The sequence below is a fragment of the Chlorocebus sabaeus genome, chromosome 22 (assembly GCF_047675955.1).
Source record: "Chlorocebus sabaeus isolate Y175 chromosome 22, mChlSab1.0.hap1, whole genome shotgun sequence".
Classification (NCBI taxonomy): Eukaryota; Metazoa; Chordata; class Mammalia; order Primates; family Cercopithecidae; genus Chlorocebus; species Chlorocebus sabaeus.
The window spans coordinates 41140619-41156252 of NC_132925.1; the positions used below are offsets into that span (position 1 = coordinate 41140619).

General features: G+C 38.3%; 1 protein-coding gene across 14 annotated transcripts in view; it reads right to left on the bottom strand.

Moving 5' to 3' along the window:
• POLQ (DNA polymerase theta) overlaps positions 1-15634 on the bottom strand; it is a 137399-nt gene that overhangs the window by 116229 nt on the left and 5536 nt on the right. For 12 of the 14 annotated variants that reach the window (XR_012090537.1, XR_012090538.1, XM_038003385.2 and 9 more), the window contains 4 exons: positions 14191-14347; positions 12026-12134; positions 7873-8092; positions 4581-4728 (listed from right to left, as the gene is read on the bottom strand). Coding sequence is in view for 12 of the 14 variants with exons in the window: in XM_038003385.2 (XP_037859313.2) it covers positions 4581-4728; positions 7873-8092; positions 12026-12134; positions 14191-14347 (634 nt within the window). In the remaining 2 variants the exon portion in view is untranslated. Of the gene's footprint in view, positions 1-4580; positions 4729-7872; positions 8093-12025; positions 12135-12276; positions 12406-14190; positions 14348-14865; positions 14970-15634 lie in introns of those variants that run through there. The other 2 variants (XM_038003387.2, XM_038003388.2) reach the window with 2 other exon arrangements.

Sequence of the window (15634 nt, forward strand, 5' to 3'; positions counted from 1 at the left end):
ACGGTGAAACCCCTCTCTACTAAAAATACAAAAAATTATCTGGGTGTGGCGGTGGGCGCCTGTAGTTCCAGCTACTCGGGAGGCTGAGGCAGGAGAATGGCGTGAACCCGGGAGGCGAAGCTTGCAGTGAGCCGAGATCGCGCCACTGCACTCCAGCCTGGGCGACTGAGCGAGACCCCATCTCAGAAAACAACAACAACAACAAAAAAAGAAAACAAGAAAGAGAAAATACATTTACTATTCAGTAATAAATCATCATAAAAGTCTTCATCTTCATCATCTTTACCTTGAGTAGGCTGAAAAAGGAGAAAGAGGAGGGGTTCGTCTTGCTGTCTCAGGGGTGGCAGAGGCAGAAGTGGTGGCAGTAGAGGCAGGCACACTTGGTGTAACTTTACGTAAATACATTGTAATTTCTGCCTGTTTTTGCTTTTTTATTATCTAAAAATGTTTATATACGGTACCAATCCTTTCGCCATTTGCTGTCGTTTCAGTGCCTATATCATAGGAGGGTCCGTGCCATAAAAAAAGTCAGAAGCAGTCTTGAATAATTGGAGTCCTTCTGCCAAACTGTCTAATGTTAACTTGTTTTCTGGCACTGCTTCTTCTATGTCTTCTTACTCATCATCTGGCACTTGTTTGGAAGCACTCATTTTATTCAAGTCATCTTCTGTTAATTCCTCTGGTATGGTGTCTACTAGCTCTTGAATTTCTCCAAGATCCATATCTTGAAACCATTTACCTCCACCATTTTTTTTGCCATTTTCACAATCTCTTTCATGATTTCATTCATTGGCTCTGTCATAAATCCTATGTGAAGTCATGTGCAATATGTGGACAGTTTTCTCCAGCAGGAATTTATCATTTTGGGCATGCTGGCTTTCACAGCTTTCCCTATAACAACAATGGCATCTTCAATGAAATAATCCTTCAAGACTTTCACAATGTTCTATCGGGGTTCTCTTCCATAATGTTGACAGTCCTTTCCATAAAGTACCGTGCATAATGAGCTTTAAACGTCCTCATGACCCCTTGATCTAGAGACTAAATTAGAGATGCTGCGTTTGGGGGTAAGTAGATCACTTTGATGCCTTAACTGTTGAACTCAAGAGGTTCTGGATGGCCCGGGGCATTGTTCAATATCAAAAGAAAGTTAAAAGGCAGTCCTTTACTGGCAATGTATTTCCTGACTCCAGAGACAAAGCATCAATGAAACCAATCCAGAGAAAGGGTTCTCACTCTCCAGTCCTTCTTGTACAACCAAAAGACTGGCAACCAGTGTTTATCTATTCCCTCTAAGGCTTGGGGATTAGCTGTTTTATAGACATGAGTAGTCCTGATCATAAACCCAACTGCATTTGCACAAAACAAGAGTTAGCCTATCCCTTCCTGTTTTAAATCCTGGTGCTTTCTTCTCTTCCTTACTGATAAATGGGTTCTTCGTGGCATTTTTTTTTTCCCCCAGAATAGGGCACTTTCATCTGCATTAAAAATCTGTTCAGGCAGATATCCTTTCTCTGCAATAATTTTCTTAATGGTATCTTGGAACTTATCTGCAGCCTCTTGGTCTTGCATCTCCTGTTATCTTGACACTTTTTCAAATTAATACAAATCACCAAAAAATTTTCCATTATGTACTGAAAAAAATCCACATATAAACCTCTAAAACTATCCAACCATCTTTTGCTGGCATTAAATTCTCCAGCTTTAGATCCCTTTGCTTTAAGTTGCCATATGGATTTCACTTTTTCCCAAATCATAGTAGTCTATAGGTATGCATTTCTTTTGTATGTGTGTGTGCGCGCGTGCACGTGTACGTGTGTGTGTGTGCATCTGTGGCGACAGGGTCTCACTCTGCCACCCAGACTGAGCTGAGCACAATGGCATGATCATGGCCAACTGCACCCTTTACCTCCCAGGTTCAAACAATCCTCCCACCTCAGCCTCCCAAGTAGCTGGATCTATAGGCAAACACCACCACACCTGGCTACTTTTTTCTTTTTTTGAGATGGAGTCTCGCTCTGTCGCCCAGGCTGGAGTGCACTGGCACGATCTCGGCTCACTGCAACCTCTTCCTCCCAGGTTCAAGCAATTCTCCTGCCTCAGCCTCCCAAGTGGCTGGGACTATAGGCATGCACCACCACGCCTGGCTAATTTTTATATTTTTTAGTGGAGACGGGGTTTCACTATGTTGTCCAGGCTGGTCTCAAACTCTTGACCTCAGGTGATCCGCCCACTTCATCCTCCCAAAGTGCTGGGCTTACAGGTGTGAACCACCGTGCCCGGCCTAACTTTTTAACTTTTGTAGAGATAAGGTCTCACTATGTAGCCCATGCTGGTCTTGAACTCCTGGACACAAGTGATCCTCCTGCCTTGGCCTTCCAAAGTGCTGGGATTATCGACGTAAGCCACCTCACCTGGCAGGTGTGCCTTTCATATAGTGATCCTGCAGCCACATAAAACTGCATTTTCAAAATCAGATGACAAAGTATTTCACAAAATGTGCAAAGCTGCAGCAATAGCTTCATAAATTTCCCTCTTTTTTTACAATAGTACTTGAGCTTAATTCATTTATCTTAAAATAATAAATGCATCTGCAGACCTCAATTTATGGTACATAGCAAGCAATTCAATTTTTTCATAGAATGCCACAACTTTTCTCTGCTTCTTGGGAAAACTTCCGGCATCACTAGTGGCACTTCAGATTGGCCCCATGGTATTATTCAAGGTTTACAGTACTGCACTAAATATGATGAAAAGTACATGAGAAACATGATAAATTACTTTTTACTGCAATATGCAAATTATGAGAGACACAAACTGCTCATATGAAGATGATAAGCGTCACATATTTTAAGTGGATACTCACAATACATGAGCTTACTGCAACAGCAGCAGGAGGTGGCTATAAAATTATTACAGTAGTACAGTATATATTACGGTTAATTTTATGCAGTTATGATTTAACACTGCCTCTTTACATTTGTTTACACTCTTCTTGACTGTGAATGGCGTCTGTGTATATGTGCATAAGTTTTGATATTTATTTATTTATTTATTTATTTATTTATTTATTTATTCGAGAGAGGGTCTCACTCTGTCATCCAGGCTAGAGTAAAGCGGCGTGATCTCGGCTTACTGCAACCTCTACCTCCCAGGTTCAAGTGATTCTCCTGCCTCAGCCTCCCATGTAGGTAGGATTACAGGTGCCCACCATCACACCCAGCTAATTTTTGTATTTAGTAGAGATGCGGTTTCACCATGTGGGCTGGGCTGGAAATTTTAATTTTTTTTTTTTTCCGAGATGGAGTTTCGCTCTTGTTGCCTATGCTGGAGTGCAATGGCGCGATCTCGGCTCACTGCAACTTCCGCCTCCTGGGTTCAAGTGATTCTCCCACCTCAGCCTCCTGAGTAGCTGGGATTACAGGTGTGCACCACCACACTCAGCTAATTTTTTGTATTTTTAGTAGAAACGGGGTTTCACTATGTTAGCCAGGCTGGTCTCGAACTCCTGACCTCAGGTGATCCACCCTCCTCAGCCTCTCAAAGTTCTGGGATTACAGGTGTGAGCCACCGTGCCTGGCAGAAATTTTAATTTTTAATAAAAGATTTGGGCCGGGCACAGTGGCTTACGCCTGTAAACCCAGTACTTTGGGAGGCTGAGGCAGGTGGATCACTTGAGATCAGGAGTTCAAGACCATCCTGGCTAACATGGTGAAACCCTGTCTCTACAAAAATTAGCAGAGCATGATGGCAGGTGCCTGTAATTCCAGCTACCGGGGAGGCTGAGACGGGAGAATCACTTGAACCCAGGAGGCAGAGGTTGCAGTGAGCCGAGATCGTGCCATTGCATTTCAGCCTAAGCGATGGGTACGAGACTCTGTCTCAAAAAATAATAAATAAATAAATAAATAATTAATTTGTGTCTATTTTAAGGTAGTATGTGATAAAATAGACTAGTATCTACATATGTTTTAGGCTACATGACATATCTTTTTCTTTTTGTTCTTTAATGTTTTCATGTTTCTAGGCTACACAGCTTGTCAGTTTCTTCAAATTAACACAAATCGCCAAAACATTTTCTAATATATTATGTATTGACAAAAATCCACATATAAATGAATGCACACAATTCAAACCCATGTCGTTCAAAGGTCAACTTATACATATATACACATCTGTGTATGATTTTTTTCAGAGTTACACTTTCCTTTGGAAATATAAAGAAGATATGGTTACTTTCCCCAAAGAAATGTCTACATGTGAAGTTTTGCATCCAATTTAGGGGCTCCGAAGATCAAACTCTTAAAGCCCATGGATCCCTGATAAAGAGCTGTAGCATATACCCAGTATTCTAAAAATCTAAAGCTGATTAGTCTAAGCGTGTGTGTGTATACATAGTCTATACTAGGGACGGAATATGACTAGAATCACAAAAGCACAGTTTGGTAAAAAGGGTACCACCTAGTGGGCAGGCAGTGGCAATGATTTACAAAAGCCATGTTTTTGCTAATATAATCACTACTGTTACTTTCAAGCAAATGTACTAAGCATGAAGGCTTTCCTTTCCATCCATAACTCACCCTCGGTTTGATGATGTAGATTATAAAACTCTCGAGCAATGATATCTGCCAGCTTCTCACACCATGTCTTTGATGGACAAAAAAGTAATACTGAATGGTTATCACGAATCGTCTCATAACATAAACTAACAACATGGTCCTCATCTCCCTAAAAAAGAAAGATAAAAAACCACTTTAGTGGTACTTTCAAAAGATTCTCACACCAGTTTAAAAGCACTCATTTTCCTTTCTGGGGAAGCTTTTTCTTCTTGAAGGCATAATAAAAATCAGTTACAAAGTCAATAACAAAAGAAAGGAAAAAAAAGAAGAAAAAATAAACTCCTAATGATGAAAGGTGAAAGAAATACTTACTATTCATTCAACTAATATTTATTGAGCTCCAACCCTCAGGCAATGGGAATACAATATTGAGTAAAAAGAAAGTCAAGATCCTAATAGTCAAGGGGTTTATAGTCTCACCAAGAGACACATTAAAATACAGATGTCCCCAACTTAAAATGGTTGGACTTTACAATTTAAAGCAGTATGCATTCAATAGAAACCATACTTTGGGTGCCCATACAACTCTTCTATTTTTCACTCTCAGCACAGTATTCATTAAATTATAAAATATTAAAGACTTTATTATAAAATAGGCTTTGTGCTAGATGATTTTGCCCAACTACAGGCTAATGTAAATGTTCTAGAGAACATTTAAGGTAGGCTAGGCTAAGCTATGATATTCAGTAGGTTAAATGTATTAAATGCATTTTCAACTTACAATGAGTTTATCAGGATATAACCCCATCATAAGTCTAAGAGCATCTGTATGAAATAAATATGAAATACAATAATAATATATACCATTAAAAGAGAGTTTTACAGTGTTTTGAGGTCTCATATTTGACAGAAAGATCTGAAAGAAAAATTGTCCTGAGAAAGCAATTTAGCTGAGATGTGAAGGTGGGGAAACATTATCTCAATGAAAGGTAACACATTTCAAACAAACGAAAGGGCACATATGAATACCCTGTGGTGGCCGTGCAAGTTCTCCATACTGGAAGTATCTCAATGTATGTATTAAAAACTAGATTAATGCATCCATTTATTCACTCATTAAACGAATATTTACTATATGTCAAATATTGTTCTAGGTACTGGGGATGGAGCTGCGAACAAAGCAGAAAAAAAGCTCTACCCTCATAACGTTTCTACTCCAGTAGGAAGAGATAGATAATAACAAAAACAAGGTAAGTAAAACACATAAGGGGCCGGGCACAGTGGCTCACTCCTGTAATCCCAGCACTTTGGGAGGCCGAGGCCTGAGGTGGGGAGCTCGACACCAGCCTGACCTACATGGAGAAGCCCCGTCTCTACTGAAAATACAAAATTAGCTGGGCGTGGTGGCGCATGCCTGTAATCCCAACTAGTAGGGAGGCTGAGGCAGAAGAACCGCTTGAACCTGGGAGGCGGAGGTTGCGGTGAGCTGAGATCACGCCATTGCACTCCAGCCTGAGCAACAAGAGCAAAACTCCATCTCAAAAAAAAAAAACAAAAACAAAAAACACATAATAAGTTTGGTTTTGAAAAGTGCTAAGGGAAAAGAAATAGAGACCATTTGAGGGAGAACATTATAATTTAGATAAGTTGGCCGGTGAAGGTCTAAGATGTGACATTTGAGTAAAAGTCCAAAGGTGAAAGAGTAAACCACACTGATCACACTGATGCCCCTAAGGAGAAAGCATTCTAGAAAAAGAGAACCTGAGGTGGGAAATTCATGGTATATTAAAAAACAGGAGAGGCTAGTGTGAAGGAAGTGAGAGGGAATATAGTAGATAGAGCCAGAGCACTAAGAGGGGCAGGGGGTATAGATCATGTAAGACCTTACAGACTACTATGAAGACACTGGCTTTTATTCTAAATGAAACAAAGCCACTGCAAGTTTCCGAGAAGAAGGATAACATGATCTGATGTTCATTTTAAATAGATCACTAGCTCCTGATGTAAGCATAGATTGAAAGAGACAAGGTCAGAAGCAGAGAGAACAATTAGGAAATATTGCAATAATCCAGGTAAGAAGTATAGGTGGTTCAAAAGGGTAGAGGCACAGACATGGTAAAAGAAGAAAAAAAATTAACAGGAAAGCAAATGAATGTGTTCACACATAAATGTATTGAAGTAACCAAGGCATACCCAGGTGAAATATGGGGCACAGAGCAAAGATTCCACACCAAGCATGCAGAAGTTACAATATGCGTACCTAGACAGTTAGTGAAACACATAAATTTAGTCCTATTCCCAGTTCTAAAATGACGCTTAGCTATGTTAGTACTCAGAAGGACAACTCTGCATAAAAACAGCAGATGCCTCACTCCACCAATGTACATGAGTCAGTTCTTTAACCTCAGGATTAAAGTGTATTTGGGAGTATGGGAGGGTACTTATTTATCAAGCACTTTCTAGATGCCAGACAATTTTTTTAAATCATATTTAATTCTTACAATATTCAAGATAAGGATTATAATATCCTATTTAATAGGTGAAGATATGAGATTCAGATAGGTTTTGTGATTCAACTACTATCTCAGCCATATCAAGTATCTCTATTAAGTATCAGAGGTAGATCTATCAGACTACAAAAATAATATTCTTTTCACTCTACTATATATTATACCTACCATTTAACAAAAAAGTTAATCTTCCATACTAACAGTGTAAACTAAACCATAAGAAAATATTTTCCCAGTAAAAAGAAAAAGCCACAAGATCAGTTATTTTTTTTAATGTTTATATTATATATTAGGAAACAATTATTTAAATTAAAGGTACAACTACATTTCCTCTCTTACCATCACCACCAATATTTTTTTTTGGCAGGGACAGAGTCTCACTCTGTTGCCCAGGCTGGAGTGTAGTGGCATGATCTTGGCTCACTGCAGCCTCTACCTACCATGTTCAAGCAATTCTCCTGCCTCAGCCTCCCAAGCAGCTGGGATTACAGGCACCCACCACCACGCCCAGCTAATTTTTGTATTTTTAGTAGCGACAGGGTTTCACCATGTTGACCAGGATGGTCTCAAACTCCTGACCTCAAGTGATCCACCTGCCTGGGCGTCCCAACATGTTGGGATTTACAGACGTCAGCCACCACCCCCAGCTCACCACCAATTCTTTTAGGGGAAACCAATTAGCTTAATATTAATCCTAATGTATATGTAACTCCCAATTACATCATTCAGAAATTGTTAATTTGCTAGAAAATGAAATCAAACACACAGATACTAATAGTAGTGATGTAAATATATTTATTTACCTTCACTTGTAGCATAGGTTCAAATTCCCTCACAAGTTTCATTGAAGAGTCATATATGGAATTTCCAACTTTTACTGACTCCAAAAGTGGTACAGGGCGAAAGTCGGTATGGTAGTGTTCAGCATTCAACCAGGAAGCCACAAGCTCCAAATTAGGAAGGGTAGCACTCATGCCAACAATCTGCACAGCATTAGACAGAGAACTGGCTAAATCTGCCTGACTATAAAAAAACAAATGAAAAGAATATTAAAAGATAAAGAATGCATTAATAGTTAGTGTTGCTAACAATATTTATGGTTATGTCCTTTGGTACACACATGCATACATTTCTTTAGGATATATACCTAAGAATAAAATTACCGAGCCACAGACTGAGTCACAGATTATCTTCAATTTAGATAATCCCACATTGTTTTCCAAGGTAACACCTCCACAATCTGTGTTTTCTATTGTTCCATAATCTTGTCACCACTCGGTATTGTCAATCTTTATAATATGTTAGCAGTTATAGAGGGTACATGGTAGTATTTCTTTTTTTTTAGACAGGGTCTTGCTCTGTCACCCAGGCTAGAGTACAATGGACCTGTCTCAGCTGACTGCAACCTCTGCCTCCCAGGTTCAAGCGATTCTCCTGCCTCAGCCGCCCGAGTAGCTGGGACTACAGGTGCATACTACCACACCCAGCTAATTTTTGTATGTTTAGTAGAGACAGTGTTTCACTGTGTTGGCCAGGCTGGTCTCGAACTGACCTCATGATCTGCCCACCTCAGCCTCCCAAAGTGCTGGGATTACAGGCATGAGCCACCGCGCTGGCCAGTATTTCTTTGAAGAACTAATTTATAGTTCCCTGATAACCAGTGAGACTGAGCATCACTTCATGTGTATGAACCACGTGGACACCCTGGTGGTGGTTGTGGTGGTGGTTGTTGTTGTTGTTGTTGTTGTTGTTGTTAGAAACAGAGTCTCACTCTGTCGCCCACTCACTACAAGCTCCGCCTCCTGGGTTCACGCCATTCTCCTGCCTCAGCCTCCCAAGTAGCTGGGACTACAGGCGCCCACCACCACACCTGGCTAATTTTTTTGTATTTTTAGTAGAGACAGGTTTTCACCGTGTTACCCAGGATGGTCTCAATCTCCTGACCTCGTGATCCGCCCGCCTCGGCCTCCCAAACTGCTGGGATTACAGGCATGAGCCACCACGCCCAGCCAATACCCTGTTTCAAAAGCCTGTTTTTTTGTCCATTGATATAGTGGGTTGTGTTTTTCTTATTCATCTGTAGAATTTTTAAATATCTGGATAGTGACTTTCCTCTTCCATTTTTTGCTCTGTTTTTATCATTTTATCAAGCTTTCTGTTGCATTATTTTACTTTTTTTTTTCTAGACAGGGTCTAGCTCTGTCGGCTGGAGGGCAAAGGCGCAATCTCAGCTCATGGCAACCTCTACCTCCAGGGTTCAAGTGATTCTTATGCCACCTGAGTAGCTGGGATTGCAGGTGTGCATCAAGACGCCCAGCCAGATTTTGTATTTTCAGTAGAGACAGGGTTTTGCCATGTTGGGCAGGCTCGTCTAGAACTGGCCTCAAGTGATCTGCCTGCCTCAGCCTCCCAAAGTGCTGGGATTACAGGCATAAGCCACCAGGCCTGGCCTTTTTTCTAAGTTATTGGGATGGATCATTAAATAATTGATTCTCAGTCTCTCTTCCTTATAATATATACATTTTATGCTATCAATTTCCTTTTAAAAACAACTTTTGCTGCCCTTCACAAGTTTTGTTAGTAAATGTTTTTACTATACTTTCAGTTCAAACTATTTTCTAATTTCTGTTGTGATTACTTTTTTGATCTAAAAAATGTCAAAATTGTGTTTATTTCCAGTAATGTAGACATTTTCTTGTTATGCTTTCTTATAGCTAATTTCACTGCTGTTAGAAAATAAATGATATGAATTCATTAAAATATGTTAAGACTTGCTTTATGGTCCAGCATATGGAAACTTTTTAATAAATGTTCCATGTGTAACTCAAATGAACATGTATTCTGCTGTTTTGAGGTAATTGTTCAATATATATCCATTAGGTCAAATTTGCTGATTATATTAATCATATTTTCTATATCCCTAGTGATTTGGGATAGAGATGGTTATCTGCTTGTTCTATCACAAGAGAGATGTGTTCAATTCTCCCTTAACTGAAAAGAACCTATTGAATACCCAGCACAATGACTAAAAATAGACCAACACCAACACACATCAGTATGAAATTTCACAGCACTGTGGAAAAAGAGGAGCGCCTAAAAATTCCCAGACGGAATTTAAAAAATTGTATACAAAGGATGAAAACCCAGCATAGCACTGAATTTCTCAATAGCAATGAGAAAATGAAGTAATGCCTTGACAACTCTGAAGGAAAAGTATTTCCAATCTTAACTTTTATACCTGGACAGTCTATAATTATGGAGACTGGGTATGGTGACTCATGCCTATCAACCTAGCACTTTGGGAGGCCGAGGTGGGTAGGTCACCTGAGGTCAAGCAATCGAGACCAGCCTGGCCAACATGGTGAAACACTGTCTCTACTAAAAATACAAAAATTAGCTGGGTGTGGTGGCAGGCGCCTATAATCCCAGGTACTCGGGAGGCTGAGGCAGGAGAATCGCTTGAACCTGGGAGGTGAAAGTTGCAGTAAGCCGAGATCGCACTACTTCACTCCAGCCTGGGCAAAAGAGCAAAACCCCATCTCAAAAAAAAAAAAAAAGAAAGAATTACGAAGCATTTTCAGACATGCAAGTTCTCAAAAAATTTATACCTATGTGTGTTCACTGAAATAAAGTAGAAGTTCCTGGAAGATATTCCCACCAAAACAAGAAGGTAAATCAAGACAGATACATGGTCAAAAAATTGGCTGGGGGAAGGGAATCCCAAGATGGTTGCTATGTAGCATATATATAGATTAACCACCTATCTAGACTGGAACAACTTGAAGGGCTTTAGGAAAATCTTCAAGAAGATGACTGGCAGAATAGCAAATGTGGTAGAATACACAGCTGGGGAGGAGGCTAGGGATAAATTAGCAGTAAGTATCTGGAAAACCAAGCCATCAAACAAAAAAGACAGTTATTAATTTCAGAGAAAACAAAAAGTTGTTTAGAAAAGCAAAAGTAATCATATTACACTATAGCCCAGTTACCAATGTTATTTATATAGTCATAATAGCATAACACTGAATAATGATCTAAGCAAAATCGTAACATAACTATATTTGAAGAATAGGAAGATAACGAGAGGAAGGAGAGACTGCAGAGAAGGGAGAAGATTGGGTAGTGGTTAGTAAATAATTTAAAAGAAAGCTAGATCTTCATCTTTCATAGTAAAAGTCAATATATAAAGTCTGAAATTTAAAAAATTAAGTAGCCACAAGTAGAGATGCTGCTGTAAATATTTTTAAAAAGCTACAAGAGTTGAAAGGTTGAAGTAGCCTCTGAGAAGTGAGGGCTAAAAAAATATTATTTTTCAAAATTAGCCTGACTACTTATATATATAGTACAGAATACAGAAATAGATTTTTTAAAATCTATAATAAAATACAGAAACTAGATTTTTTAAAATCTATAATAAAAATGTATACATTGGAAGGGTGAGCAGTCAGAAAATTAAGAATGTTTACAAAGTAATCTGAAATCAGTTTCAACCTGAAATACTTTTCAGGTTGTTGTTAGAGACATGGCCTTGTTCTGTAGCCCAGGCTGGAGTAAAGTGGCACAATCATAACTCATTGCAGCCTGGAACTCTTGGGCTCAAGTAATCCTCCTGCCTCAGTCTCCTGAGAAGCTGGGATTACAGGCTTGTGCCACCATGCCCAGCTGATTTTTCATCATTTATAGAAATGGGGTCTCACTGTGTTGCCCAGGCTGGTCTGGAACTCAGGCTCAAGTGATCCTCCCATCTCAGCCTTCCAAAGTGCTGGGATTACAGGTGTCAGCCACTATGCCTGGACTGACTTCTTCTGGAACAAAAACAAACTACTATACATGAGTTTTCTCGATAAGAAAAATATTACACTCCCTTAATTTATTTAACTCATACTTATGCACTTTTTCAGACACTTTCTCAACACTGTTTGAAATCTCAGGAACTCAGTTATTTCACGTACTCACCAAGATGCTGATTTCCGAGTAATATAGCAAATCTTGGTCAGCAAAAGTTCCAGCAGATACCCTCGGTGCGAGTCTCCCAGCATATGTAATTCATCCACAACCACCATTCCTAAAAAGATTTTCCAGATACTAGGTTTTTACAGAATCTCAATCCACGAAGAATTTTTTTCCAACTTTTATTTCACTCTATTTTATTTCCTTTATATCAACTTTTATTTTAGATTCAGGAGGTACATGTGCAGGTTTGTTACCTGGGTATATTGCGTAATGCTGAGGTTTGGAGTACAAATGATCCCATCACCCAGGTACTTAGCAATAGTACCCTATTATTAAATAGTTTTTCAACCCTTGTTCTCTTCTAGTAGTCCTCAGTTTCTGTTGTTGCCATCTTTACATCCATGAGTACTCAAAGTTTAATTCCCACTTATGAGTGAGAACATGTGGTACTTGGTTTTCTGTTCCTGCATTAATTGGCTTAGGATAATGGCTCCAGCTGCATCCATGTGGCTTTGCTACAAAGGACATGATTTCATTCTTTTTATGACTGTGACAAGAAGAAATTTAAAAGACTCAATATCTTATATCACACATTGATATAAGATATAACACATTGCAAGTGATGCAAATTTCAAACCATAAATCAAAAATCATATTCCTTATAATGGGCAATTCTTTTCCAAGATGTTTCAGGTATTACAGGCAGCTGTACTACAAGGTATACTGGACCTAAAAATCTATTATTAGCTTACTCTGGGCTAAACAAACCCAGGGAAAACTGCCTCTCATCACTCTTCTAAATTGGCAACTTCACTGAAATAAACATACAATGAAATATCAAAGACATCTATGTCAGTTTTCAGTGTATTGGCTTTTCAATGGGAAAACATGTATACTCATGTTGGAAAGTAGCTTAGAAAAAAACATAAGAGGGTCCAGAAGAAAAAGACAATTTTAAGAGATTTTTAATATGGTAGGCTAGTGAGTCACCATACTGCAAAACATAAATATGATCACAATGTCCTTCACTACTTGGAGAATTTAACCAATGTATATACTTGGAAAAATTCTTAAGAACTACTGAAAATTCAGTATCAACCAATACTTTCTTTAGTTAAACATTTTCATAACAACATAGTTTCCACATGCACTGGTATTCTCCCCATCCCAAATTCTCCCCACCAAAAAACAACTTTCCAGTGAAAAGGAATTTGAGGAGACAATAGGGAACTTCCTAATGACACATGATGTTCTTTTTCCTATCAATAAGCTATCTCCAAAATTGTACTGTCTAATGAGTTATTTTAGCGCTTATTCATTCATTCAAAAAAAAAAAAGTATTCTGCCTACCATGTGCCAGGCACTGTGCTGGGTACATCAGAAATAGCACTTACTAGGAGTCTATTGCAACTCTCAAATATTTAAAGTCCAATGGGGTCACAAGTAATAAGACAATTCTGATACAAATCAATTGCAATTTCTCTCTCCAAGCTTTATGCAGCACAGCCCATGTCTGATTCCCACCCTCCACCCCTACCCTACCATAACTTTACCATGGTATTTTTAAGTGTACCACATTCTCAATAAGTAGCTGATATTCTTGCTACTTCTGCTGCTGAAATCCTTCTATGCCTGTTGCTATCTCTACATAATGGCCTTTCCGTAATGGCAAAAAAAAATGCATTAAGATAGAAAATCTTCCCAGAATCCCAAACGCAAATAGAGTGTCAGTTTCTTTAGCTTCCTACCACTTCCATGCTAAATGGTAGACTCTAGGTCCAAGCCCAAAATAGACATCATAGCAGCAGAAAATAGTAACAAAAACACATATACACTAACTGCAAAATGGCAGATCTGGCCCAGCAGGCTTCCTTCTATTCCTGGTAAAGTTTAGATAAGAAAGAAGCAAGGAGAAGTTATTAAGGGCTTAAGGATATCCTCTACATTCTGTAAAGTACAAAAATGCAACATAATGGCATCAATAACTGCAGCAGGACACAAAACTTATAAACACAGCATTCCTAACATTACAGATGCCAATTCTCGCCTCCAGAAGTAGACAATAGACAATAGAAAAATAAATGGGACCTACAGAAATCACAACAGCTCCACTTCATTCCATCAAAAATAGCAACAGAAAGTATTTACTTATTTTCTAACTTTCTTACCTAACAGATCCATCTTATTTTCCTCTATGAGGCGATTGATCAGACCATTGGCTCTCTCAATTGTGCAGACTGCAATATCCAATGAAGAGAAATGCCTTGATGGAGAGGTGCTGCCCATATAACCGTCTACTTTTATTCCTGCTTCCTGAAACAGACTCTGAATTGAGTAGAAAGGAACAATACAGGTGAAAAAACTTGGAAATTCAAGAGTTATAAACTGGTTCTATCCCAGAACATACACATAACTATCTAAAGACATCTACCAGATTACTGTCATCAGTTGTTTCTGGCCAGGACACACTGGTTCTTTTTAGATCATATACTAAAAATATAAAGTTTAGAACTGGCAAAACTTAGATTTCTGTTAAGAGTCAAATAAAATTATGCAATTTTAATGACAGCATAATATCTAAAAAGTTCTAAGAGCTATTTATAGGGATCAAAATTGGAGAAAAACTATCTTAAGCACTAACATTTTTAATCTAATAAATAGCAAGAAACTAGTTATAACACCTTAAGAAACAAATTTATACTTTATGAGGAAAATAGTCTCATTATCCTAATGACCAATTTTTTAATGTAATTGGAAGAAAAGCTTTTAAAAGTCAAATTCAGTGGGAGTTTTATAATAATTTTTTTTTTTTTTTTTTTTAGTTTAACTTTTAACTAACATACCTTTCAATAAAAAGGATCCTTTCATCATTTTGTTACTTTGGGTCTAAGTTGAGTGATGTTACCATGTAGGACCAGCTTTGTTGGCTATTGTGCCTCTGAAATAACTGTTAAAAAGATTTATAGAACCATAGAAATTTAGAGCTATTCATTCAATAAAATTTTCCTGAGTGTTTACTAAGTTAACCAACAGTGCTAAGGGTTAACATCCTAATTTTACAAATAAAAAAACTGAGGCCCAACAGGTTATATGCCTGGCCTGAAGACATAGTTAGTCGCAAAACTGGGACTAGAACCCACATTTCTTTAACAATCAGTATAACGATCTTTCCATTCCAAAAGCACATATTTTTCACTGCAGAAATCACAACAGTAAATTTATTCCATTTAATAAAACACTGTATTTGTGGAAATGCCCTAAAAACTGTGAGCATCATATTGATGTAAACTATTAGTCATTTTTGCAGAACAGAGGAACAGATCACATAACTGGAGCTTTACATAAGCACCAATGGATCTTGACCTTCATCCCCTAAATATTCCTAAATAGACCTCAATTAGAGCAGGATATGCTTCCTTAAACTCTCTTTCCTTTCTATGCTTCAGTCTAGCCCGATTGTTCAATTAAATGCTGATTCTTAATGTGCATGTTTATATGCTAGTTTAAGTATTTTGTTTATTTCCTAAGAAAAGGTTTACAAATTTTTACACAATTTTCACCAATTATTCTTTTGATTTGATGGCCCCTTCTCCTTAATAACAATTTTTTTTT